The sequence below is a fragment of the Ammodytes marinus genome (assembly GCF_949987685.1).
Source record: "Ammodytes marinus genome assembly, chromosome: 14".
Classification (NCBI taxonomy): domain Eukaryota; kingdom Metazoa; phylum Chordata; class Actinopteri; order Uranoscopiformes; family Ammodytidae; genus Ammodytes; species Ammodytes marinus.
Window position 1 is genome coordinate 24,949,506 of NC_137218.1, and position 27,678 is coordinate 24,977,183.

Genomic DNA, 27,678 nt, shown 5'->3' on the forward strand with positions numbered 1-27,678 from the left:
GTAATAATAACCTTGAGAATAGTGTAATCATTATGGAAAGTTTAGTTGATGTACGTGCTTTAGAAGTTGAGATTTTTGGTCAAACTAATGTTGAGAAAAATTGCCATTAAAGATGGTTTCACAGGAGAAATATACAGACGCAAACAGACAAAGGTTAAGTCAAATAACCCGCAAACAGAGCAAAGAAACTTAATGTAAAACTTCACTTGCTCGCTAAGCATACGACATGGCACTCAACAAGAGTAATGCTAATGTCAACATTGATTTTCTGGGCTCTGCAATAGTGGGCCATATTTACTACGAGATTATCATGCAGATCCAACCGGGCCCAACGGAAAAGATCACACTGTCCCCTGCAAGAACACTCAGTGCTCTGATTAGGCAGCTAGGATAGAGTGAATCAGGATTTTCTGATGTATGAGAGAAGGCATATAATCCCCTTTGCCATATCTTCATTTCCCTGGTGCCCTTTGTCACCCTCTCTAACAAAAAAAAGAGAAGCGTCGTGCAATAATTGGTCAGCTCCTGCAGCGCAGCCTTTGAAGGCAGTATGAAAGGAAAAATATTCCTGCCATATCCAATGAGATTAAAATATGCTCCGGACGACCTTTACTACCGGATGTGTCTTAGAAACAGGCATTGCTGTACTAGGGTATTATGACACGCTGACTTAGCAGAATGTCAACCCCGTTTTTCCCAAAATTATATAAATTCATAATTTAAAGTGTAGCAAACTGCCGGGTCTAATCGTATTTTATTTGGATCAAACTCAGCAGAAATGATGAGGCTACTGTACATGTGTACTGTAAAGCCTGGGTGCTGCTGGTTTATTTAATAATCACTGACATTGTTGGTACAGTTTATATTCCCCTGGATATGTTATAAGTTATGTGAAAATACACTGCATGATGAGTACTTTTACTTTTTGTCCTGGGCATGTTCTGATGCTGACAGATGCTAAGTACGTCATCCTACACTAACGTTCCTCATTCAGCAGACGGACGTGAACACAGCCTCCGAGAGTGGAACTCTGCACTACCAGCGTCTCAAATTCCAATTTCATGAAAAGGTTACCATTATCTTTTGGGAATTTAAATTAAAAAAGTGAAACTTTCAAATACTCTAGGTTCATTACACACATAGAGACATATGACAGCCCTTTTTTGTTTAAATGTCGGTATTAGAGCTTTCAGCTGATGAAAATCAAATATTCAGTTGGAGATAAGCCTGTGGCACTGCTGAGCTGTTATGGAAGCCCAGGTTGCTTTGATAGCGGCCTTCAGCTCATCTGTATTGTTGGGTCTGGTGTGTCTCATCTTCCTCTTATCAATACCCTCTGGAAACTTGACAGCGGACTTCAAGCTACTTGGATTTTGTGCCTCTCTCTCCACTGTTACTAGACTCTGGGACTCTGAGATTTATGGAGATGCCCATTACCTTTTCCAGCTGTTTGTTTAGTATAGCCTACAATTACGTTTTGATTGGATTTCTAATGACACCCACTTGGTAAAGCGCATTAGTGAGGGCCTCAGCATTTTACTGAACTGGCTGTCATGTTTTTGCGCATTGGGAAGGGGGGGGGGCTACATATGCCAATACATTCTAGAATCAGTCATTAATACTCAGTTGAAATCCTTTTTATCCAGTGCTTCCATTTTGAGTCCATTTCAATCTGGTTTTAGGGCAGGCCACAGTACTATATCTGCTGTCACTTTGGTCTTAGACAACATTGTTACAGCTATCGATAAAAAAATGCACTGTGCAGCACTTTTTGTTGATCTGTCAAAAGCTTTTGATACTTTAGATCACCATTTGCTTTTAGAGAGGCTGCATGAAATTGGTTTTGATTATTCTACATGTAGCTGGTTTAGGGACTATCTCTCTGATAGACAGCAGTCAGTTAAGCTGGGAAGCTACCAAACTGAGTTTTTAACAGTTACAAATGGTGTTCCGCAGGGCTCAATTTTAGGTCCAGTCCTATTCACAATTTACATCAATAACATTGTTTCATCACTACAAAACTGCCATGCCCATTTGTATGCTGACGACACTGTACTGTATTGCATTTCTGATTCAGTGCAACAATCTGTTCAGAACCTACAGAGCTCTTTTAACACCCTGCAGAACTGTCTAGTGGATCTCAGGCTTGTCCTTAATATAGAAAAAACAAAATATATGTGCTTTTCCAGAGCAAGAATTACACATTTTAATGATCTTATTATTCACACAAATAATGGATCTCATATTGAAAGAGTCACTGAATATAAATATCTTGGCATCTGGATAGATGAAAAACTCTCTTTTACATTTCACATAAAAAATCTTGTCTGTCGTCTCCGACAAAAGATTGGCTATTTTTATAGGAATAAAGCCACCTTCCCGTTGTTCAGTAGGAAAAGGATTATTGAGGCAGTTTTTATGTCTGTCCTTGATTACGGTGATGTGGTTTATCGGCATGCATCTCGTTCATGCCTTAAACTCCTAGACTCTGTATTTCACTCTGCTTTGAGATTCATTACAGGAGATGCTTATGATACACACCATTGTGTTTTATATGAAAAGGTTGGGTGGTCCTCCCTTAGGGAGAGACGTGATGCACATTGGCATATTTTTATATATAAAGCTCTGACTGGAAAGCTACCACTATATTTGACAGAAATGCTGCTTATTTCAGATGGGCTTTATCAAACCCGCTCAACTGACATGCTCATGTTATATGTCCCCTATGCCCGGTCTGAGCTTGGTAAAACCGCTTTTAGCCATAGTGCCCCTGACTCCTGGAACAGCCTACAACATACAATTAAAATAAATACACTCATAACTGTTAACCAATTTAAAATTATTATTTTGAATCAGCCCCTCTACACTTGTAACTGTTTTGGTTAGGCTATTATGTCTCTCATTCAATTGATCTGAATGTTTTAAATTGTTGTTGTCTGTGTGTGTGTGTGTGTGTGTGTAAACTTGTTATGTATTCTCATTGTATATTGTGTATATGTACAAACTCGACGTCATTGTAAAAGAGGGTCACCCCTCAATTGATCTTTCGAGGTTAAATAAAGGAAAATGAACATCATTTAATGTTTAATCACCATATGAGCCATAATACAGTGCTATTGTACCAACTCGTATAATCTTAATCTAATAAAAAATTTGAAATAAGACCAGAGTACAGTAGAAGATGCAGTCTGACAGACATGAAGTGTTAAAGATCAACCCTAACCCTAGAGCAGCGAACACTTTAGACATGACAATTGTTTCAGACATTTTTGGAGAGATGACAACACAGCATGCATAGGTACAACAGACCTGAAAGCTGGTGTCTATGTATTTTTTTACTGGTTCAATTAAGTGCTGTTTCAGCATTAACTTTAGGAAAATAGGAGGGGGGGGGGGGGATTTGAATGTCAGAATCATTGCAAAATCAACCAACACCCAAAATAAATATAATAATTAAGGGCACCCTATACATAGTTTGTAAACTAGTATTATCCACTGGTGGAGTGTATATATTCTATTATAACTTGTCAAAGGCATTGACAGATGCCTAAGGGCACACTCACAATAGGCCTTGGTACATTGTGTACACAGCCGTCTTTTACTGTGTGACCATAGCTTGTCAATCTGGACCTGACTTTCATTTAGGATTCAAAACTTTAAGTGATGAAAGTGTCTCATCTTCTTCCATTATGTTGACATAATGTCTGTAGATGTGCCAGGACAAAGACAGCAGCACTGCGCTGTATTCTAGAGCTGCTTTTTATTCTCTCTTTTTCTCCTGATGATCTGTTCAATACGACCGGCTGCACTCTTCAGCTTGTTCGACTCGGAGATGAATCAAAGCCAGAATGAATGTGGTCCATTTACAATAGCATTACCATAATGGAAAGCCCAGCCAATGTGCTGGAGGGGACAAAGTGATGTGCAGCTATTCTGACTGCGGCTCTAGAGCTAGACCAACTTCTCCAAATGTCCTGAGTTCTAAATGCTGGAGCCAAGCTAGTGGCCTACATAGTAATGAATAGCTCAGTGAAGACAAGGGGAAGGGGAACGATGTGTCAACTTTTGTTTCAAACTTGTTATAGAGCCTTGATGTGCTGCAGTGAAGCATGACACAGCACAATGAAGAGTGTTGTTCCTCCAGCAATATTGGCATTTTAAATACCAACTGCTTGGAAGAAAAACCCCACCTTTGTCATAGTTGGAAGCACAGGGCGCATATCCACGTTATGCTATTATTATTGATTGACAATGTGAACAGAGAAAACAGATAAGAATGCCATATCAACCATGAAGTGAGCAGAAAGCCTTTGATGAGGATGTTGCGCAGTCCTCAGTCTTAAACAGTAGGGGGCAGCAGAGTACTTCCAGAGCCCTCAGTTGGTTGGGAGCAATCTTCTCTATAAATGCTACCAACAGCTGCTCTTACCAACATGATGTGTGTACTCAGTGACCTCTGCACTGGAGTGACATCGCATTTTAAAAGGGGGTTTAATTTCAGACTCCAAACAGATGTTCAAGTATTGCAAGATTTTAAAATTCAATAAAACAGAGATTTGAATTAATCTTTTTTTTTGTTGCACAAAGCATGCCCAATGCAAGCGGTGGGAGACAGGCATAAAGGATGATGTCATCGTCTTGGGCATGGTACAAAGGAGTGTGCATGTAAAGCGGGCTTGAATCTATTAGCGCTGAGTAGGCAAAAATGTAAAGTTTGGAGTTGCTGCGTGTGCAATACATCTTATACAGACCCCTTTCCTACAGCTCATAAATGTTAAGATTGCCTTAAGGTTAGATAGAGATTCAGGTTTACTGTCAGAGGTTGCTGGGTCGAATCCCACCGCCATTGAAAAGACAAGCTTTATGTCATGCAAATATGCTATTGTATATAAGGGAGAGTTCACACGTTTGATAGATCTTTCTTAATGGTGACCGCAAATAATAATAAAAAAAAAATAATAGTAATAATAATAACAATAATACATGTAATGTACACAAAGACACTTTATAATAAAATGAGTCCACAAGCAAATTTAAAAGACAATAAAATGAGCACGCAATAAACAAAAGCAAAAACAAGTATATTAAAAGTCAAAGTAAGTGAAACATTGAAATCGACATATAAAATCAGGTGTAATTTAAATATTTAAAATGAATATGTAATGTTAATATGTAGTGTAAATATGTAGAAATGTAATTGTATCATTGGCTGAAGGCTAATCTGAAAAGGTGTGTTTTGATTAGCTATTTGAATGTGATCAAATCCAGTCATGATGCTTTATTAAGGGATGTACGTATGTGCTCACCTGTGCTGGACACTCCCACTGTGTTACTAGCCTCGCTGATCATGTCATCCATGAGGGCCATGACACGGAACTCGTACCAGGCCTCCTAGTGACAGGGAGAACACAGGAGATCAACATCCAGGAGATAGACACATCCACTGATCTCAGGTCTGATGTAAGAAAGGTTCAATCAAAGGCTGCAGGATTTAGTTTGTATCTCCAAAGGCCATTCAGGTAAGCCAGGAAGTATCTATTGCAGCTCAGTTACTGGCAGCTACCATTTAGTTTTGGTACCAAAATGTATGAGATTTAAGTTTTGCTGTTAGCCCCATAAAATAAATTAAAAAAACATTAACTTGAGGTAAATATGTAACTTTCCCTTCGCTTTTTTCCAATCTGTATTTATTTATAGATAACAAAAAAAAATGAAGGGAAGTTTGGATCATACAGTTTACTTTTGAATTAGGTTTAGAACCAGAAAAAAAGATCTTATTAAATCGCTCAACTGGCTCGTCAAAATACTTTAAAATCAGTATTGCATCATCATAACACAAGTCTGACAATAATATAGGAGGGACAGGGAATATATATATATATATATATATATATTATATCTCAAAACATGAGAACAATCTCAATAGAAAACGAACACGCGCAATTGAACTGATTACGTCAATATCATAGTGAATGACTAATGTGGCTTAAGATGGATAAATCACTAATGACTGAATCGTGATGAAAACACATAATAAGCCTTCTAGAGCCTCTGCTTCATTTTGCTGGCGCTGGCTGTGCCCTCCACAGTAAATACACAGCTACGCAACAGCAGCTGTGGTGTCTTGCTCAAGGACCCTTCAGCAGAGTGCAATACCTATGTTGCTCTACTCTTAGCGTAACACTTAGAAAACTTTGTGAAATAAACTGCCATGGTCTTAGCTGTCAGAAAAGATTGACCATTGAAATGTGGAAGGAGTTGCATCCATCCAGGTCATATAAGCTCAGCCAGTGCAGTGAGAAATTTACAGCGAAAAAGTTATACAATCTGGGTGAATCGCGTGTGTAGTAGTGAGAGAGCTGGAGAGATGTGTGTGTGTGTGTGTGTGTGTGTGTGTGTGTGTGTGTGTGTGTGTGTGTGTGTGTGTGGGTGTGTGTGTCTGCATGTGCAATGAAAGGAGAGATAAAAGCATCTACATAGAGCTGAGAGGGCTAGTTAGATTAAAGACAGAGGCTCAAACATGTCATGGCAGGAGAATTAGCCGACACGAGCGAGAAGAGAAGCATTGTGTCACGACTCATTGCTTAGTTAAAATGCACCAATCGAAATTCAAAGCAATAAATAAAAAAGGAATGGCACACAGCAGAACACCTGGAGACTGTCAGAACATGAGCCCAGTCCAGTTAATGTGTGCACACCTGCGTAGTTACTATGACAACCGAGGTGGACATGGCAGCACATACCTTGAAATGTGCCTGTTGTCTGAATATAACCTCAGAAACTTTGGTGAGAAACTTTAAATACCGGCCAGTTTCAAAAGTCCATCTGTTGAACAATATGCAGTCTGGTGGTCAACCTTGTTAAGTGGAGATATAATTGATGTCACAAACATTCTGGAGTGTCATACAATTAGAGTTGACAAAATGATTTTTGACACCAGAATGATGATGTTGATTTACTGAGGGTGGCCCTTATGCTCTTTGAGAATAAAGACAAAATACTGTTGAGAATAAACTTGAAGAAAATAAGTCAATTCGAACTTCTGGTATCAATAACTCATAAGTTAAAATTGACCCAAACACAAAAGAATCATCTTTGATATCATTGGAAGGCGGACAATGGGCTACAACCTCATTTTTACTGAAAGCAGACATCCTCTAAGCTCCACTTATAACAATGCTCTCTATGTGCAGCGGGCTGTGGGATGAGAGGGCCGTCTTATAAGCGCAACACAGAAGAGCAAAATATTCAATACCTTCCCTCTGATACAGTGCAGTGCAGTGATTAGTTTAACAATGGGGTTGTAGCACATTGTCTGCCTCATGACCAAAGATGCCTCATTTGTGTTTTAATAAAGATTATCCTATGAGTTATTGATACCGGAAGTTGATACCTATTACTATTCCGTGATAGAGGCTAAAATATTGAGCTGGCTAACTGACTTTTGACTTGATGAATGTGTTAGGCTGTGGTTAGTTGTTCATTTAACGTGTGTACAATGCTAGCATCATTCTATGAACCAGGAGAAGATGTGTTTACTTGTTGCCTTGTAGGGAGGCTCAAGAGAACTAATGTGCGATGGCTGCTTATCCAACAAACTATTATTAGGACGACTGTGAGTCAATTCACGTTGATGGCCGGCCCCATTTATTCCAAACAGTCCACAGACGAGGAGCTCAAACAAAATGAAACAGGAAAGATAAAGACTGTAGGCGGAGGTGATGAATGCAAAATGACTTTGACCTGACCTCATGGTTTGGACAAAGCTATAGAGAATAAGCCCTGCCATGAAAATATTGAAATTTCCCTGCAATCATGAATAATCAGTCTCAACTAGACCTTTGAATAATATGAAAAGCCCCTGTATACCCTAATACTCCTGATTTAATAGACCCTAGTCGACACAAACACAAACAATGTGATATATTCTTTTGAATTGCTTTAAAGGTCACATATTATGCTCATTTTAAGGTTGATATTGTTATTTGGGTTTCTACTAGAAACATTGTTAAGGGTCCAGTGTCCAAATAAAACCTTTATATTTCTCACAGTACCACAACTGAATCTCCTCTTTTCATCCTCTGTCTGAAACACTCCGTCTTTCAAAAAGCCCAGTCTGCTCTGATTGGCCAGGTAATGCCTAGCAGCTCAATATAGATTCAGGGGTATCTGGAGGTGTACTAGCTTAGGTTGGTAATGAGGGGCTGTGGCTTCTCCCCTTATGACATCACAAGGGGAGAAGCCGCACCCCTCAATACCAAGTCAGATAAATCTTACTGGGGTTTTTGAACAGCGCACTGTGTGTGTTTGGCAACAATATGAGCTGGATACTATCAAACCGCATCATCACACTCAAGCGTACTTTCTGTTGTCTCCCGTTCTGAGCTGAGCATAAATGGTAGGCTACAGAGGGGAAAGGAAGTTTGGTGACATTATCTGGCGCAAGCAATCCCCGTTGTCTATATCCGGCAAGCCAGACTAGGTAACAGTTGGATTTCTACCTCTCTGAAAACTGTAGTGTGAATTCAAACAATGACATCTTCCTTCTTGGGTGGTCTACTCTGCAATCTGAAAGTTGTGATTAAACACGCCTACGCTAGAAAGCTTAGTCATCAGGGCCCGGTTTCCCGATAACGTCCTCTCTTAGCACGCTACGAAGACTCCTACGTTATGACTTACCAAAGTTGTTTACCTCTGTAGTCGTGGTTCCCGAACGGTCTCTTAGGAGAAACACTCCTTACATCGTTCGTACACTGCTGAAATCGATTGCTCAGAGTTCGATTTTCCATTTCCTGCTCATTTCATGCGCAGCTGCCTCTGTATGCTTCCTAATCAAATCTACTACTATCTAAATTCTAGTGTAATATTAAGTCATAAATTAGTTTGTTTAATCATCATCTGTGTTTTGGACCTCCTGTTTTATAATCTAAGTATCTTTAAGAACAATAATCACGTTTCCTGGTGGGTCAGTAATGAAACTGAAAGTAGATATAATATCGCCTATATCAATAATAACAGACCCAAACAGCGTCCAAATGAGCTAAAATCCTAAATACAATAAACAGTAACATGGCACACTTATTTTAAGGTAAACTCTAATTGATTATTCATTCATTTTTTCACACGTTTACATGTTTTGAGGCAGAGGATCCGACGCACTCTGCCCGGCTCATCAGACAGCACTCAGCTGTCAGATGAGCCGGACGAGCCGCGGTGTGTCGAACATGGTCGAACATACTATCATAGCCTATACTGATTTAAAAAAAGATATAGAAAATATAGAAACAGCGGAGGAGATTAAGATTAAGATTGTTTCCAGCAATTATTTTCTTCATGAATGACTTGTGGCAGTTCCATGCGCAACAGGGATGTCACTCGTGTCCGTTGTACACATGGTGCTTTAACGGAAGGATATGTGGGGGTCTGTATCTCTGGCGATGCCACAGCGATCGCAGGGACTTTCACTTGTGTCATTAAACTTATAAATCTGACTGTATTTCATATCAAAGGGACACAGCGATGACTGTATTAAATATCAAACTGATAAAAACGATCCGACTATAGGCTATAGTGTATCGTGTATAAAGTCGCATCCATTCAGTTAATACCTACTTTAAATATACATGATATACACTATATACTGTTGGATCGTTTTTAACGATTTGTTATTAAATACAGTCATCGCTGTGTCCGTTTGATATGAAATACAGTCAGATTTATTAGTTAAATGACACAAGTGAGAGCTGAAACATCCCTACGGTAGAGCTAAGAAGGCTCTGAGGGCGCTCCAGACCAACCTTACCAACGTATGACGTACAAAAGAGATTCATAGCAAAGAACGTTTCGGGAAACAGGCAAAATGTTAAGTAGGAACTCTAAGTAGGGGTTAGGAATGACATAGCGTTAAGAATAGGGTTGGGTATCGGGTGGGTTTTTTCCAATACCGGTTACTACTCGGTACTTTTGAAACGGTTCCGGTGCTTAAACGGTACTTTAACCGGTACTTTAAAGCCTCAAATTGCCCAAACTTTGTCAAAAAATAATGCCCTTTTATAAATAGTGCCACATTTAACACAATTAACTTTAACAATATAATTACGAGTAACTTACAAATAAACTATTTAAAAATTCACACAATTTACATACTATCTAATACAACAATACTGTTTCAAACAATATAATAATGGAGATTAATGTGGAGACTACCAGGTAATCTAATCTTAAAATAAAACTTTAGCTAAAAGTAATAATTTTGATAAGAAAGATCTACAGTAAGGGAATAAGTACACCCAATGAGAACCACAGACTGAAAACAGTCAAGGAAGAGCGTTAGCCTTTTGGAATATTAACAGTGCTCATTTGCATTTAACTTGAAACAAAATTCAACTGACATAAAAAATACGAAGTAGTCTTCTGTAAAGATAAGACCACAACTATTAACTTTGTCAAATTAACCATTTTTGTGCAGAAAAATTGTCATGTTTGCCTTCTCAGGAAGGATACGAGATCTTTAATGTACATGCTGTTCTAATGTGCAGCGCGCTGTTTATTATTAATATAACGGCCCGTCATCAGGCACATGTAGCCTACCGGATGGTTTTATACAGAGATCGCTCCATACAGTTATCCAAGAAGAGCTTTTTGTTTGGGCAGAGATCGTTATTTTAAGTGTGTCTTTATGAAGTTCCTTGTTAAACGTTTCCATATCACCGGGCCGCCGTGTCCCGCTGTGTGTTTTTTGGGTTCGTCTCCACCGCCGTGCGTAAAGGCAGCACTAACAGCTGACGGCCGCTGCCTCATCGTAAGCCTACACGTGCCTAATACATGCGTGACAATACTGCTAGATCGCGTGTCATTCGCAAAAAGAAATGCATTGCATTGGCGTTCAAAAATAGTCTTGACATAAAGAGCGATCAGTCTGTGAAACTGCGAACGTGAGCGAGTGTTGAGCACTCGTGTGCGCGCTCCTCGAGACAGTCGGGCTCGTTCTCGTCACTCACAGCTGCTCTCGGTGTACACCGAACAGCATCCGCGAGCGGACATGCCTCATCGATCATGACATAAAGAGCGATCAGTCTGTCAAAATACAAACGTGACTACAGCAAGGGCGGCACCGAAATGAGGCACCGGAACTTTTGTTCTTATTCGGTCTGGTTACTACCGTTTACGTCGGCACCGGTGCCATACTGGTACCGGGTTTCGGTGCCCAACCCTAGTTAAGAAGGCTCTAAGAAGGCTTTCAATATAATTCTGTGTGTAGGGGAGAACGGGGTAAGTAGGCACACTTTTTACTCTAGTGAGAATTGCTCATCACCAAAACATCTGTCAATAGCCATTCCTACATTAAATTGAAGCTTAAGGTGTTGGCTAGAAATGTGTGTCTCTCTTTTTTTCCAACTTATTGTAATGAAGAAGTAATTTACCATCAAAGACACTCTGACACATTGTGACAACCAACCCCATCAAGGGGTCGGTTGTCACACACTATGGGGTTGTTTGTCACAATGTTATCTTAATGGGAAAAATCTTAAAAAGAAGGCAAGGAGGCAGAACCAAATTTGAATGTTTAATTGCATTGTCAAGTTGATAAATAGGCCTACATAACGTTCTGTAGCCTTGGCAGCTGGTCTAGTTTGGGATGCACTGGGTTGTTTTGATTTTGTTGCCCTTTTTTCTTTTGCTTGCTAGCTGCCTTTTCCTGCTCTATTCTTTCCTTCTCTGGGGTGTCAGTGAGGATACAGCTTGACAATTTATTTCGTTATTGGGTTCCTTTTCTGGCTGCAGCCTTGAGATAACATGTGACAACCAACCCCCCAAAAAATTTGACGACCAACCCCAACTTGAATTTCTTGCTAGCATCAAGGCCAACAACCATCTGACAACTAATTAGCTTGCTAACCACAATCTAAACTATAGTTTACCCTTCACACTTTCTGAGGGTAACAAGTGTTTTGTTATAAACCCATTGTGTAAAAGCCTAGAAGACAAATACTGAGAAGCAAAATATTTTGAATTTGACATGAAAAACACAAAACATCCTCTCACCTGAAATGCAGCTGTCTTCCTCCAAGGAAGTCTATGTATGTGACCTCTGATCCCAATTCTGGACCTTTTTTATATCAACATTTCAGAGCTAGCGCGCTCTGGTGGCGAGATATAACGAATGTGACATCCAACCCATGTGACAAATTACCCCGTTCTCCCCTACTGTCTACAGTCTTTTTACCTGGATGAGGTCTCGGGCCATCAGCTCCGTCTCCCCGGCAGGTATGCTGTCGTCCAGGACGTCCCAGCGCTCTCCCAGTCTGAACTCCATGACGTAGTGCTGGAGGGGGGCTGTGTGGTTGGCAGGGGGCATCCAGGTCAGCAGCACTCCCTGCCCAGTGCGGTTGGCTGTGAGGCACCGTGGTGGGGTAAGCAGCACCAATGGTTCAGGGGTACTTAAAGGAAATACTGCAAGAGCAAATGTAGGGTTAAGAAGGATGTGTGAGGGATCCGGTTCTATATATTCAGTGAACAGTGCCATCAATATGACACAAGTGAATAGGCCCCTCCTTAGAACTTTGACAGGTATCTAAGGTAGACCAAGGTAAGACCAAAAGGCACTCTCCTACTTACTGTACTGTATGTATAATGATTTTGTGTTTTCTTGGCCATTATTTTTTCTCTTGGCCTTAAAGGTTGAGTGAGCGATTCTGGAGAACTCTTGTTGACAAAATCAGTGAATATTTCGTGAGGAGATTTGACACCAAGTGTTCTCCAAAATCACTGACTCCACCTTTAACATATTTAAAAAAACCTTCTATTTTACTGGCTCATATTCCATTCACAACTTGTCGTATTCCAGCAAGTGTACTGCTTGATTAAAACATTTCAAATTGGCAACTGTAGCATTGAAATCCACCCATATTAACAACTCTTTTGTCTTCAATAAAAAGGATGTAGACCTTATAGATACGTCAGGATATCTGACTTAGCTAGAAGAGGTTTCTAAAGGAGAAATGACAACGAGCATCCTTTAGGCAGAATGCTTTGTCCTCTGTGTTTCGACTTCTTGGCCCACACAGAAGGGGATGAAGCGTGAATAGTTATCCCAATTTTCAGCATGTCACTTATCTTTAAGTGATTATCCATGACAGCTTCATTTATAGTTAATGTCCCTTTCCTGACTGCTGTACGTAATGATCTAATGCATAAGGATTCAAACCAAAGCCTAGTGGACGCTTTTACAAAGTAGCTTTTTACATTGCTCTTCTATGATCTGTTTGTCTGCTTGTTTGTGTTTTTCCATTGAAGAAGTGAATTGTCATGGTGCATGTGTTTCAGTGCGCGTGTCTATGACACATTGTTACAGGGCATTGTCAGAATGGCGTCTTAACAAGCTGCAGGAAAAATGATAGTTTGAGCTGGCTTGTCTGATTTCACTGCTTAGAAATGACAACCGCCGCCGGTACATTTACTCAGCTTTACCCTAAAAATAACATTGATTGTGTGAGTTGAGGGAGCATGCAGCCAAAAAAATAAACCCCGGCTGGGTAATTGGTTCTTTCTCTGCACATTTTTGCTCCAAGAGGGTTCCTTGGAAGAAAAATCTACTCTTCAAGACTAGTAAAGGGTGACTTCTCTCTTAAAGACATACAATATAAACCCTAAGAGGTCCTCTACAATAAGCAGCTGCAGTATTATTTTAGTAGATGTATTGTCAAATTGACTTTTCTTCTTTAAGAGTCACTCATTGACTGTCCTATTGAGACATTATGAATCCTAGTGAATCACTGATGGATGAATTCATGATGATTCATGTACCATTAATATAAAGTGTTACCGTATTACTTGTGTTTTTTTAAGTTTCTGACTGTAGGCAATATGAAAATGAAAGCGTATAAAACATAAGCATGAGCCTCTGCAGCTGACATGCAGCTCACATCACAGGAGCAGCGCTCACACAGAGGGTGTGATGTGGCAGTGTGAAACATCACTTCATTTACAGCAAAGAACTTTCAGAAATGATCCTTCCACTGTGAGGCTAATTATATCAGGAACGTTACATTTGTAAAAGTAGCAGACTTTTTATTTCTTGAACTTCACTACTCTTATATTTCTATTAAGCTAAACACTTTACATAGCTAGTTGTTCCCTGTTAAAGGTGGAGTCAGCAGTGATTCTGGAGAATACGTGTTGTCAAAATTGGCGCACACACACACACACACACACACAAACAGAAAGTGAATTTGACAAAAAGTGATTTTGACAAAACGCATTCTCCAGAATGGCTGACTCCATCTTTAAAGAGACACCTTATTCATTAGGAAATGATCATGGTTTTTAAACGATTGTTCAAAGAAACTGGCTTTCTGGTCATTAATAATCGAAAGGCTTTGATGCAGTCGAGCAGTTTAGTGAGCGCACACACTCACCTAGTGTGTTCACAGTGACTACCTCGCTGAAGGGGCCTGTGCCCAGCTTGTTTTGGGCCAGGACACTGAACTGGTATGTTGTCTCTGGCTCCAGGCCGGGCACCACCATCCAGTCGTGGCCTCCAGGCGCGGCTATGGAGAGCCAGTCATGTGGACCTAACCGCTCCCTCTTCAGCCTGCGGAGGAGTCACCGTGAAGAGTGGGCCAAGAGACAGGGCAGATTGGAGGGAAAAAAAACAGATAACACGAGCGCCTCCACATTTTTTTTTCCTTCCTCCGGCACATTACAATAGAAACTTCATTCAAAACACAACGTCCACTGGATGGTAATAAGCCCATGCTGCGCTCAGCTTTGCAGGGTTTGCTGTTTTGCCCATGCCATACATTTCGCCTTTGACTGAGCCTGATCACCAAAGAAAGCAGAAAACTGTGCACATGCAGAAGAAGAGGAGAAGTAAAGAAGTTCATTGATGTTTAGACTGCATTGACTTTCACTGAAATGATTTCATTTCACCAACTAAGCTAGAGTATAGGGAGCGGCACTCAGTACAGTCTGAAGGTATCAATATATGGATGTTATGCTGATAGTCTTATCTGGTGTTAACATGTGTTGTTTTTCCCCTACATGATACAGCTATGAATGTACACTCCAAATTAAAATCAATGCTAATCCAATTTAGACATGATGCAAAACTAATGAGGTTTGAATAAAGACAATGAAGAATGTGTCAGAGCATTATCCGTGAGACAGTTGGAAAAGTAGCCTGAAGTGTTTAACACAATAATTCAACAAGAGTCAATTTGCATCGGTTTTGGACGGGATTCTGAAAGATGCTCTTTTATCTGACAGCACGGACCACCTGAGCAGTGTCATTGAGATGCATTCAAAAGCTGTCACTATAGGATTATAATGAGTTATCATGTAGCTGGTCTCTGCTTTCTTTATACAGGATGTGTCCTTATCTGTGTTTGTCTTACAGTTACAATAAGGCTGGTGGATTACAATGAACCGAGTCAGACTTTGTATAGTTGATCTTGAGCCTGTGGGTTCATTTAACACTTCCCAATATCTATCAAATGAGTTATGATAGAGGTTTTCACCTCACATCAGAAATATTGTTGGTTATACAAAATATTGGCTCACATTTTTCATACATGTTCAAGTTGCATATAAATATAGTCTCATTTCCATGCCTAGCAATACAAATGAAAATCAAAGCTACTCTCGTAAAACAAAAACATGTAACACAAAGCCCTGCAGGTTAGTTGGGCTGTTGACTGTTATCTATTTACAATGAATAGTCTGCTGGCATACTATTTATAATGATTAAGGGATGTTAGAATTGCTTAAAAGCTGCACACTGTATCACCTAATCAAGCCTTTCTTACAGCATTTCCTTTTCATTTCTTTTGCAGCTCAGCAGAAGGTTTCCATGTGTTCTTATGTCCATCAGCAGGTCTGCTACATGTTCTGCTCTTTAGGAAGAGACTGGCTTTAAACCAGTGCTTCACACTCCTTCCTTTATTTAGACACTTTGATATTAACCCATTTGAATTCTAGGTATATATATAGGTATAACAAGTGAAAAGTCACTTCAGTATGATTAAGAGTATCCCAGACATAGCTAGCAAGCAGTGGCAAAGCAGCAGCAGCAGCAGCAGCAGAGGGACAGAGAACGTTGGGTCATGTTCAGTTTAGTTTCTATTCCTTCCTCCAGACATTTCCCAAGATCAGAAATGAAAACTTGCTCACACCGGGATCTTGGTGTATTTCCATCTCTAGTTTTTTTTTTTTTAACTCAACCGCTCTGAACACAACCTCTGGAAAAGACATTTGTCACGAATAAACGTAAGACGTATTTGGAAGAAGCAGAAGAAGAAGAAGAAGAAGAAGAAGAAGAAGAAGAAGAAGAAGAAGAAGAAGAAGAAGAAGAAGCAGAAGAAGCAGAAGAAGAAGAAGAAGAAGAAGAAGAAAGCAGGAAAGCAAAGCATGCTGGGATGACTCACACATGGCCGTACCAGACTGAGAACGTCTGCTGGAATCCTCCGTCGTAGGCCGCCTCCCAGGACACGTTGGCCCAGGTGGAGGAGGCCGCCGCACGCACAGCGGTGGGGGCGTGGGGGCTTGTGCCTGAGAGTGAGATAAGTGTTGTTGAGAGGCCACATTAGTCACAGAGCAAGCCTCGCTGTGATACAGTACATTCATTTTACTTGTCAGAAAACATTTACTGTGAGCCCCGGGACCCAGTAATGTGTTTCTCTAGGCAGCCTGCAAAACCCCAAAATGCAACACCTACACTGTAAGAAAAAGACAATAAGACGAAATATTTCAGCTTGCCTGAATAATGCGATCTTTAAAAAATGGTCAAGTGTCCTAAGATTTTTTTACCTGCCAAACTGAAATAGCTTGTAAGTAAAAGTGCTAGTCATAATTTTTCCCAGCCAAAATATACATCTTTGCTTATTTTATGGTTCCATTGTTTAGGCATCGTAACGCAGCCAACAGGAAAACCAATCAGGAGCCAGTTCCATCCAGTCATTGTACTGCTCTGATTTGACTGGCTCACATCCAGAGTGGAAGTACAGTGGGGTAAGCAAGGACAAACATTGACGATTGGGCAGACAAGGCCAATGACAATGCATTTCCCAAAGGCATTCAAATATTATAGAAATTCAACAATTCATAATTCAGGGACAAAATCCTTTCACTTCTGGGGAGAGGTGACTGACCTATGAAAGGACTGTAGGATGTTAACTAACTAACTCTATTAATACTGTCTGTACAGGTAAAGCATCAGCTCCAAACAGGTTCCTCTTGGAGACGCTACTTGGTTAATGTGAGGCAAAACATATCCATCTCTAAGCAGCACCAACCATTAGCTAACTAGTTACTAGTTCTCATTTCAGGCAGCAACAGCGACAATCGTCAGCCCTGAACATGAAGTTGTTTTTGCCTACTTCTTTCTCAGATAAAGGACCTGTGAAAAAGTTGAAAATTAACATGTCTGCCGGTGTTATTTTTGCGCGTGGCACATGTGCCATGTAAAACCGGAGGCAGCAACAGTAACTAAGGCTTAGGTAACCCATGGTCAAAGACACCACTCGTTAAAGAAAGAGATTCTGCTGTAGTGTAGGCTATTTATGTAGTGTTTCTATATGTAGGAGAGCATATGTGTATTTCTGCACATGTCAGGTACCTATGACTTGGACGTGCGTGCTGGCAGTGATGCTCGTGGCAACGTTGGTGGCGACACACTCCCACTCCCCGTGGTCCTCCTTGGTGAGGGACTTGAACTGTAAGCTGCCGCGGGGCAGGACATTGTGCTTGCTTTTACTGGGCTTCCCTACCTTCAGTCCAAACCCAGACAGTGACAGAGAAAAACAGAAGAGCACAACAGGTTTGAATACTCCATTCAAAGTTTAACAACATACAGGCTACACAGTTTACCATTGCATTAAGCATTGAACTAAATAACATTCTACAATCTCACATCTACTTGAGTTATATTGCTTTCAGTATCTGGATGAGGTGTCAAATTATACAGGATGAAAAATGATTCTATTCGTAAGTGGGGGACACAACAACAATGGCTGATCAAACAGGCAGTCATTGAGCAGGAATGAACGCGCCTCATAATCAAGTGAACAATTGAGAGAATCTAATGTGTCTTTGATTGCATATTTTAAAGACATCATTAAAATGTGATTAAAAATACAAAAATGATGTACAGCAGTGTAAGTAATTTAAATGAGAGCAGCCACTCTAGGCACAGGTTGAAGATGTCTCAATGGAAAACACTGGTTGTGACATAAAACAACATGACGTTCTGGTAGAGAACATCAGACCGGGGTGTAGAGACTGGAGGCTGTCTTACCTTCCTCCATGTGATGTTGGGGAAAGGGTCTCCCTCCGCCTCACAGGGGATGACCAGTTCTCTCCCAGCCTCCTGCCTGTACTCCCCACCAGGAACCACTGAGAATTTGGGAGGGTCCTGCCAAGAGAGAAACAGAAAAAACAGGTTAGTGAAAACTGATGCTGTGTAGGTCAACGTGTGGAGCTGTTTTGTTATATTGGGATTCATTTAGGGCGCTGTCACACCTGATGGTCCACTTCTGGTTGGCTTTCTTGGTTTGCACCGGATGCGAGAATGATGCATTGGTTTATTTTTCAACAGGTTCGGTTCGCTTTCACACCTACCTTTTCCTCTCTTCCAAATCAGTTAGTCAAGGGAACCAAAATGCAACGGCATAAGCCACGGGAATTTCCATTCGGGAATACTAAAGAAAGAAACTACAGGAAGCAGATTATCTATCTAAACCCATCATTCAAAGTGTATCTGGCTATAAAAGAGCTCGTTACGCAGTGTTTCCTGCAGTTGGGTCAGACTCAGTCCGCTCATATTCTCACCACAAACCAACCACACCAGAGTTTGTTTGGAAGCCTACCAAGACCACCTCTTCAAATACGTAGGTCTGGGTACGCTTGTTTGGTCCGCTTTTGGCACGCACCCGAGTATTATTGCCTTGTTCTCACCTTCACAAACACACCACAGCAAAGGTGTAAAGGAACCCAAGTTTGAAATTGAACCAAACCCGGCAGATGTGAAAGCGCCCTTATATGGACAGTGTCTATAGGCCCCACCTTTAGCACCAGGGGAGCAGGAGTGGACCATCCCATGGATCCCAGGGCGTTGTAAGGCATGCAGGTATAGGTGCCGAGAGAGTCCTCCGTCACCTCTGCCACGCGGATGCTCCCATCCTCCATTTGGCTCCAACCAGGGTACTGTGGGTGGAGAGAAGACAGGCATTGTGGTTAAGGGAAGTGTAATGTTTTGTTGTAGATCAATCATGACCAATGGCTCCCTGTCAATAACTCTAATAACTGAATAACCCTACAAATCGTGTTATTATATTCTACATACTACAGCTGATCATAAAAGTAATCTAGTTAGCATGCAGTAGGCATGCAATGGGGACATACTCTTACTTATTTATTTCATCATAACATTGAGCGTTGATCTTGCCTCCTGCTAATATATCCATCGCATCCCAGGTTGTTTTCACACTGAGGATGTGTCGAAACCGGACGTCACATACGTTTTGCACTGAATTGTGGGTCAGAATCGCCCAAATAGCATGCTGATTTCAAAACCAAAAATCTCGGCAGGATGAAGTATCTTTTTTTTCTATCAATATTAAATAGCAGTATAAAGTTTGGGTACTGGAACGCAGGGAGAGAGGCACGCTGACAACGAAAAAGGGACACAGTGAAAAATGGGACCGCTTCAACCGAAATGAAATGACGCCCTCCTTTCCCCCAGGCTGAGACATGGGGGTTTAAGTGAGTGGAACCGAGGCTGCACACTGCACCACACAGCTCACCTTGTCAATCCGCAGAGGGAGGCCATCTTTCTTCCACTTGACCAGAGTAACAGGGGGGTCTGCGTCCACAGGACAGCGGATGAAGCCCGGCAGACCAATGGCCACGTAGATGACCGCTGGCATGTTTACCACGCGGGCAGGATCTAGCGACAAACACACAGTGATAGTCACATGTCAATAAAACTGTGGTGTTATTATTTAGGCTATAATATTCTATAGGTTTTTAAAGAAAGCAAGCTAGACATAATTTGAAGCACCATCATCTTTAAAAACACTCTTAATATGCAACCTTGATGCCTTAATAACTAAAATAGCTGGAGCAGAACGAAGCTATATAAAAGCAGCATCTCGTAATACACCTAAATGGAGCGCTTCCAGAAAGTACCATCCCTCACTTATTTCCAATTGTGTATGAATTTAAGCTACTTAGGATAAGGCTGCAAACAAATCCCAAATGAATCCCTTAACGTTTACCAATAAGAACCACCCATTAACTGAAATATTCAGATAGTTTAAGATGGACTGAGTTGTGGACCAAACAGCTACACATTGTCATTCCTAGAGCCAAGTATGTCAAAAATAATAATAATTCAAGGAACCAGGGACCTAGGGCCCACAAAGAGCTCATTTGACTGTGAGATTGTTTCAAATTAGAAAAAATCTGTTTCCAAACATAGATAGCATGACATTTACTATTAACAAAGTAGTATTGCGGTTAATCCAATCAAGTTCAAATTCTCCTTGAGATAAATATGTCCCGTATATCCATCTCTGTATATATGTTACTGTACATCCGGTTGAAAAAACATGATTTTTTAAGACAAATTAAATGGTCACATTAAGTCTTAGACAGCATATTGAAATCTCCATAATATCACACCATACCTGACCTCAATCATTCTTATCAAATCAGCTCTGAGGCCTTTGGGTTTTAATATTATATTTGCGCCAACATTAGTGGCTATCCTTGCACATTTTCCCCTCTGTATTTTAAGAAGTCCAAAATAATTGGGATTTGATACGGCGGTGTAGCTCTAGCCTTTAGGCAAAAGACAGGCACACGAGAGGAAAAGGGAGACCATCTGGTAGAGAACAGGGGCTAAGAGGGAGAAAGTGAAACTATTCCTTTTCTAAATCGTGAATGTGGGTGTGGGGGGGGGGGGGAGGGGTGTCGTGCCAGAATGAGGTCAAGGAGGAGAGCTTCAAAGTATAGGCACTGGGTGATGGAGGGGTGGAGAAATGGTGTGAGGTGGAGGAGAGCGGGAACGCTATCAACCGAGAGAGAGTGGAAGAATGAGCCAGGCTGAGCACAAGCGTGGGAAAGAGGACAGGTGAGAGAGAGAGAGTGAGGGAGATAGGGAGATGGAGAGAGAGATAAAGAGGGAGAGAGAGGGAGAGATGTGAGTGGATGACGTAAGGCAGAGAGAAGCTGCTGGAGTAGAGAGGAGAGAGGAGGATGCTGAGGCGGTGTGACTGTGAGCACAATGAAGCAGGCAGAAAGGTGTTCATCAGGCTTCACAGAGGACAGGAGAGCAGGGAGCGAGCGAGTGAAGGAGGGAGTGAATGACCGCTCGACGTGGTGTGGGATCAATGGAGGTTGAAACGCGGCGAGACATTGATTGACCACACTCATTAGGTTTACACCACGTTGTGTTAGTACAACAGAGAAGAGGACTTTTAAACTGAAATCCTGATTGATGGAATTTCTCAAACACGATCTTACAAAGAGCTTCTCCTGTGTGGAAACAGTCAACTGGCCTGACGCTCTGTGCATGCTTCACAGTTGAACAAATTCACAGACAGAAGAACCACGACCATGGAAGAAGTAGAAAGCTGTGTGCATGTATGAAATGTAAAGAGCTGTAAAGTTATCCATATCACCATTCCACATGGTACCAAGTTAGCCACTTGCTTGGTCTATGATGTCATAGGTCAACCTGAAAAGGGGCCCCAATACTAACAACTAACAACGAAAGGGGGGCATATCCTCACTTATTGTAGTAAAATTGGACATACATCGGTCAATAAATCGATCCCCCTCCCTAGCTTGCATGCCGGGACGAGGACAACAGTCCAGTTAAATGGCCTAGTCACGCTGTAATGGTAGCTTGGCTTCACTGTGCATGTACACGTAATAATATAACAATACATTTTATTTATATAGCGCTCTTCTCTCACTCAGAGCGCTTGTATACTACTGACCGCTGCCAGAACAACTTTGTACAACAACTGACTGTCCAACCCAAGTCCTAACCGCCGGCCCCCAGCAGCACTGATCTGCCACAGAGGAGCCACAAGCACCACAGACTAGACTATCAGCCAAGTGTCTAAATATAGCCTCAGACAGCGCTATCGCTCAGGCACACGCCTGCAAGATGCTTCAGGGAACTTATTCACTGGCACTGCTTTTCAGGGAGAAAGACGGAGAGAGCAGGGAGACCGTGGGAGAGAGATTTAAACAGAACGGAACAGAGGAGAGAGAGAGAGAAAAGAAAGGACAGAAGAGCGAGTGTTGAGGAGCGAGGGAAGGAAGAGGAAGAGGGAACAAAAGGAAAAGATTAGAATATAAGGGGAGATAATAGGACAGAAAAAAACACTGAGCGAGTGTGGTTCGGTGCAGTTCGGCACAAATTTATTTTGCGTTTCCACTGTTAAAAGTTGGAAAGGGTACCACAAATAAGTGCACTGAGCAGCACCAATTTTTGTCACCATATACTCTGATCATTGCTTTCACCATCCGGCATAAACCACACACGCCTACCAAGTAAGGGTACTGTCGGCAGTGAAAACACAAGTCGGATCTAGGGTCACCGTGCCCTGCCTAACCGTGCCGTGCCGAACCGAACCGAACTATGCTGCTCATTGGAAACGAGGCACATACGACAGAGCGAGCCTCCTCTGCAGTCTGACAGAGAGAAGTCCCCGCTCCTAAAGCAATGATGTAATCCCCCCTCTCACTTCTCCCTCCCTCTCACAACTGGTGTTGCCTGCCTCTGTTCATCACACACTCTCTCACACACTTGCTCTCTCACACACACACTCACTCACTCCCACGCACGCACGCACACACACACACATGCACACTCACACTCAAATGCACAGACACAGACACAGACACACACACACACACACACACACACACCACAATCTAACGCACGGCCCCATTACAGGAGGCGGGAGAGCGAGGGAATGCAAAATGTCTGTTGCCTTGACTACTGCCAGCTGCCGGTCACCGTCCGAGGAGGCTAAACATGTCTAAGCCCCGTCCTGCATCTGCCTGCCTGATCCAGATGACAGCTGAATGCTTTTCACTCAGTACAGAGGCATATAGAGTGTCTGATGCACCGACTGAGTTGTTTTATTGGGAGCAGGGAATAAGGAGGCGGCGATGATAGAGTCGAGATGTGTCGGTGTGCATATGAATATATATACATAAATGAGTACAAAATGAGAAATGAAGAGAGAGAGAGACAGAGAGAGAGGGGAGAGAGAGGCAGAAAATAAACATAATGCTAAATGGGACAGTGTATTTGAGAAAAAGGCACAAACGGGGTGCTTGGGCTTGAGAGGTGGAACAGAGTTTTTTAGCCCGCAGGTCTTGGTAAGACTGAGATGCAGCTCTCTAACGCACTGTCACATTCTACGCCTCTCTCTCCCACGGACCAAGGCTTTAATCAGCACCAGGGTGACTTCTCAAGTGTAGAGAGATAAGAATGAGTCATCTGGAACGTCATTCTGTTGAGTTCTACCACTTTATTAGAGCGGTAATAAGTCAAGACGGTAATGTTTGATGTAGAAAGAGAACGCAACAGAACAACATATTAAGTCTTAAAATGCTACAGTGTGTCCTACTTTCTTCCAACAGAAGCCCTTGTGATGCTGAACAGGGTTATTATTAGATCATTCTTAGTTTAATTTTGAAGTCTTACTTTATTTTATGGTTCATGAAGTTTTAAGAACCAGCCCAGTATCCAGGCATGGAAGGCAGGCTCCACCAAATCATGACCATTTCCAACCGGGAACGGGTAGTTTATATTCAAGATGCCAATCTTTTTGCTTTTTTTGTGTTGCTAAAATTGCTTTTATCGCTGTAGTGTAAAGGCCAATTCACACGGAAAACATGTTGTCCGTGTCTTGTCACTTGCCACTGTAATCAAACGTATCCACCCACACACACTGACTGATTGAAGCATACAGTAACAGCTAATGAAATCACAAATCTTGTGTGTTGTTGTCATCTCGCAGCATCAGTCATAACTACTCAAGGCTCCCAGGGTGGCTAGGAACTGTCTGGTGTCACTGTACACAGAATCAATACTTAATAATGAAAGGATTGATCGACAAAAATGACATTGTTTTGTTTGTATGTATATGTTTTGTGATGACAGCAAGCTGGTTCTCTCCAGCAAAGTACTTTTGCCTGTAGATAGCTACACATATACAAGTGAAGCATGGCATACAACATCCTGGCTGGATCACTGTGTATGCACAGATGATGCTCATGACTGTTTAGATAAAATTGAGATCATGTATGGGATGGCTACAACTGATCACATACCTGTATCATTGGTATTAAATGTTAAGAATATACCTGAGTTGTCCAGCTATGATAACCATGAACCAATAGGAAAACTAAATTGGGCAAGGATGACAGAAAAGGACCTCTGGCATTACAAGTCATTGACTGAAAATGTTTTTAGTAATGCTGATATCCCATCTGATGCTATCCTATGTGATGACATTAACTGTAAGGACCAGAATCATGGGAAAGATCTGTGTATGATATATGAGAAGATTGTGAACTGTCTTATTAGTAGTGGTAAGCTTTTCTGCAACAAAAGTGGTAAACAACATAATATCAGACCAGGATGGAATGAATATGTGTATGAACTCCATGCAGAGGCTAAAGAAGCTTTTAAAACATGGGTGTTATCAGGGAGAGCTAGGCATGGGCCTGAGTGTGAGCGCAAGAAACAGGCAAATGCAAGATTCAAATATGCTGTACGCTTTATTAAAAGAAACGAGCAGGCTATGAGGGCTAACTCCATGGCTAAAAAGCTTCAGCAGAATAATTCCAATGATTTCTGGAAAGAAGTAAAGGTTATTAATAACAGTAAGGTGCCCTTGCCGTCTAGTATTGCTGGAATCACTGGACCAGAAAATATTGCAGAGCTTTGGAGAAAACATTATAGTGACATTTTTAACTGTGTTAAGAGTGAGGAATGTAATGCTGAAAAGGTTATTTTTAATGATGGGGTGATTATCAGACCTGATGAGATGTGCTATGCCATTGAGAAGCTGTCTATGAACAAAGCATGTGGTCTTGACCAGATAACAGCAGAACATCTAAAACATGCTTGTGGTAGAATACCTGTCTTGCTTGCTATGTGTTTTACTGGTTTGTTGATGCATGGCATACTACCTGACTCTATGTTGTCCGTATTGTTAGTGCCAGTGATTAAAGTCAAAACTGGGAAAATCTCCAGCATAGATAACTACAGGCCAATTGCTCTGGCTAGCATACTATCTAAAGTTTTAGAAATAATTATTTTGGATAGGATTAGTGAGTATGTGGAAACCACTGACAACCAGTTTGGTTTTAAAAGTAAACTTGGAACAGATCATTGTATATATGCACTTAAAGAAGTCATAAGTAAATACAGACGACAGAACTCTACCATGTTTATGTGCTTCTTAGATGCATCAAAAGCCTTTGATAGGATTAACCATGGTAAGATGTTTGCCAAACTACAAGAGCGAGGAGTTCCACCTTACCTGATAAGGATTTTGCAGTTCTGGTACACACAACAAACCATGCAAATTAGATGGGGCAGTAGTTTATCTGCACCCTTTCAAGTCACCAATGGGGTGAGACAGGGTGGCATCTTGTCACCTGTCTTCTTCAATGTGTATATGGATGATCTTTCTAAGAAGCTTAACGGATGTAAGACTGGTTGTATGGTGGGAGACAGTCTTATCAACCACCTCATTTACGCTGATGATTTGGTCATCATGTCTCCATATAGTGCTGGGTTACAGCAACTGCTTAAAGTGTGCTCTAGCTACGGAGTTCAATATGACATCAAGTTCAATCCTAAGAAGAGCGTTATTATGATTGCTAAAACTAAGGAGGATCAAAAGCAAACGTTTCCTTCATTCTTGCTGTCTGACCGTACTCTAGAGGTGGTTAGGAAGGTACGGTATTTAGGTCACATCATCACTGATGATCTATGTGATGATGATGATGTCCAGCGCCAGTGCTGTAAGCTTTATGCTCAGGCCAATATGTTGGCACGCAAATTTCATATGTGCACTGATGATGTTAAAGTTAGTCTCTTCAGAGCCTACTGTACTCCATTTTACACAGCTCACCTCTGGTGTAAATATAGAACAGCAAAACTGAAAAAGTTACAGGTAGCGTATAACGATGCGTTTAGGATCCTCCTTAAGCTTCCTAGATGGACAAGTGCTAGCTCCTTGTTTGTGACTAGTAATGTCCCCACCTTTCATGCTGTGTTGAGGAATTTAATGTTTAAATTTATGTGTCGACTTTTACAGTCAAAAAACAAAGTAATAATTGCACTCACTGACACTAAACAGAGTGATACAAGGTTCTCCTCTGGGCTGTGGAAACATTGGAATCGATGCTTGTATGTATTTTAATTTGTGTTGTCATGTATTTGTATTGTCTTTTTATATGGAACTTTGAGTCCGGAATAAAGTATTCATTCATTCATTCATATACTCCCCTCATAGAGAACACTTACAAATATTCTTCTCCAGTACATTTCTGATATCATACTGCTCTTGGTGTCCTTCTAGCAGGTTCTGATCACCGGAAGAAGTGTTAGTGCTAGCTATGTGTGTAGTGATATAGATGAATGTATCGATGGATCTCTCTGCACATCTGTGTGTGACACTATTCCAACTTAAAGAATGGACTGTTTTTCATTTAAATAACTTAAATAACTGTTGTTGCATTTAAATAGAATGGTAACAACATATTCAAGTAGTTTTTTGTTTTTTTCTTAGATTTTCTTTTGCCATTTTTTACTTTATTAGACAGATATGGAGAGACAGAGTTGACATGGGGCAAAGAGGGGAAGACATGCAGAGAGGCCTGAGCCTAGGGGGACGCTCTAACCACTACACCAGGAATGCCCATATTCAAGTTGTTGTTGTGACTTAATATAAATGGAACAGGTTGTTTCAAATGGGAATATGATATCTTCTTATATAGATCGCAGGCCCTGGAATCCATTTGAATTGAAGTAGTATTGCAGCAGACTTTTTTTAGTACAGAGGTGAAGTGTCCTTGACTTTGACCAAAACAAACAAGCATAAAATATGAACCACAATGTAAAGTACTATGACAGACTCTAAGGGTGACCCCAGGTTTAATTAAAAAGAAAAAGAAAAGCCGGACACTCACATTGCACTGTAAGGTAGGCGGAGGCAGTTGGTGGTCGGCCCAGGCTGTTGCTAGGGGCACAGGTGTATTTCCCAGCATCCTCTGGCTTGACTTGGGCGATGATGAGGGAACCGTCAATAAGAATACTGACTCTGCGCTTTAGGTCGCTGTAAGAAATGAAGACAAGGATTAGTGTTATGTTAGGATATACTGACTATGTATAAATCAGTCAGCCAAGTCTGTTTAATCTGACATTGTGTGTTAAAAAAAAAGATCCATATGTAGCAAACTGTAAACACTATAATCCCCCGCACTGAGGTTGTGGCTTTGTGTAACAAGTATATCTGACTTAGAACTAAAGATTTACTATTTAAACATATAATTCATACAAAAGGCTCATAACCTGATGAGCATTTACACTCTGCAAATATGCACATAGCTTCAAACGGTATACTGGAGAAACACAGG

The 27,678-nt window shown here is 41.2% G+C and overlaps 1 protein-coding gene across 1 annotated transcript in view; it reads right to left on the reverse strand.

Moving 5' to 3' along the window:
• The window catches only part of LOC307261142 (protein turtle homolog B-like), a gene marked incomplete at both ends in the record, with an annotated part of 124,096 nt that overhangs the window by 18,935 nt on the left and 77,483 nt on the right, over positions 1–27,678 (reverse strand). Inside the window, 9 exons of the mRNA XM_080041605.1 lie at positions 5,307–5,391; positions 12,227–12,453; positions 14,418–14,593; positions 16,425–16,548; positions 17,615–17,765; positions 18,293–18,409; positions 19,060–19,200; positions 19,800–19,942; positions 27,232–27,377. Coding sequence (XP_079897731.1) covers positions 5,307–5,391; positions 12,227–12,453; positions 14,418–14,593; positions 16,425–16,548; positions 17,615–17,765; positions 18,293–18,409; positions 19,060–19,200; positions 19,800–19,942; positions 27,232–27,377 — 1,310 coding nt within the window. The remainder of the gene's footprint in view (positions 1–5,306; positions 5,392–12,226; positions 12,454–14,417; positions 14,594–16,424; positions 16,549–17,614; positions 17,766–18,292; positions 18,410–19,059; positions 19,201–19,799; positions 19,943–27,231; positions 27,378–27,678) is intronic.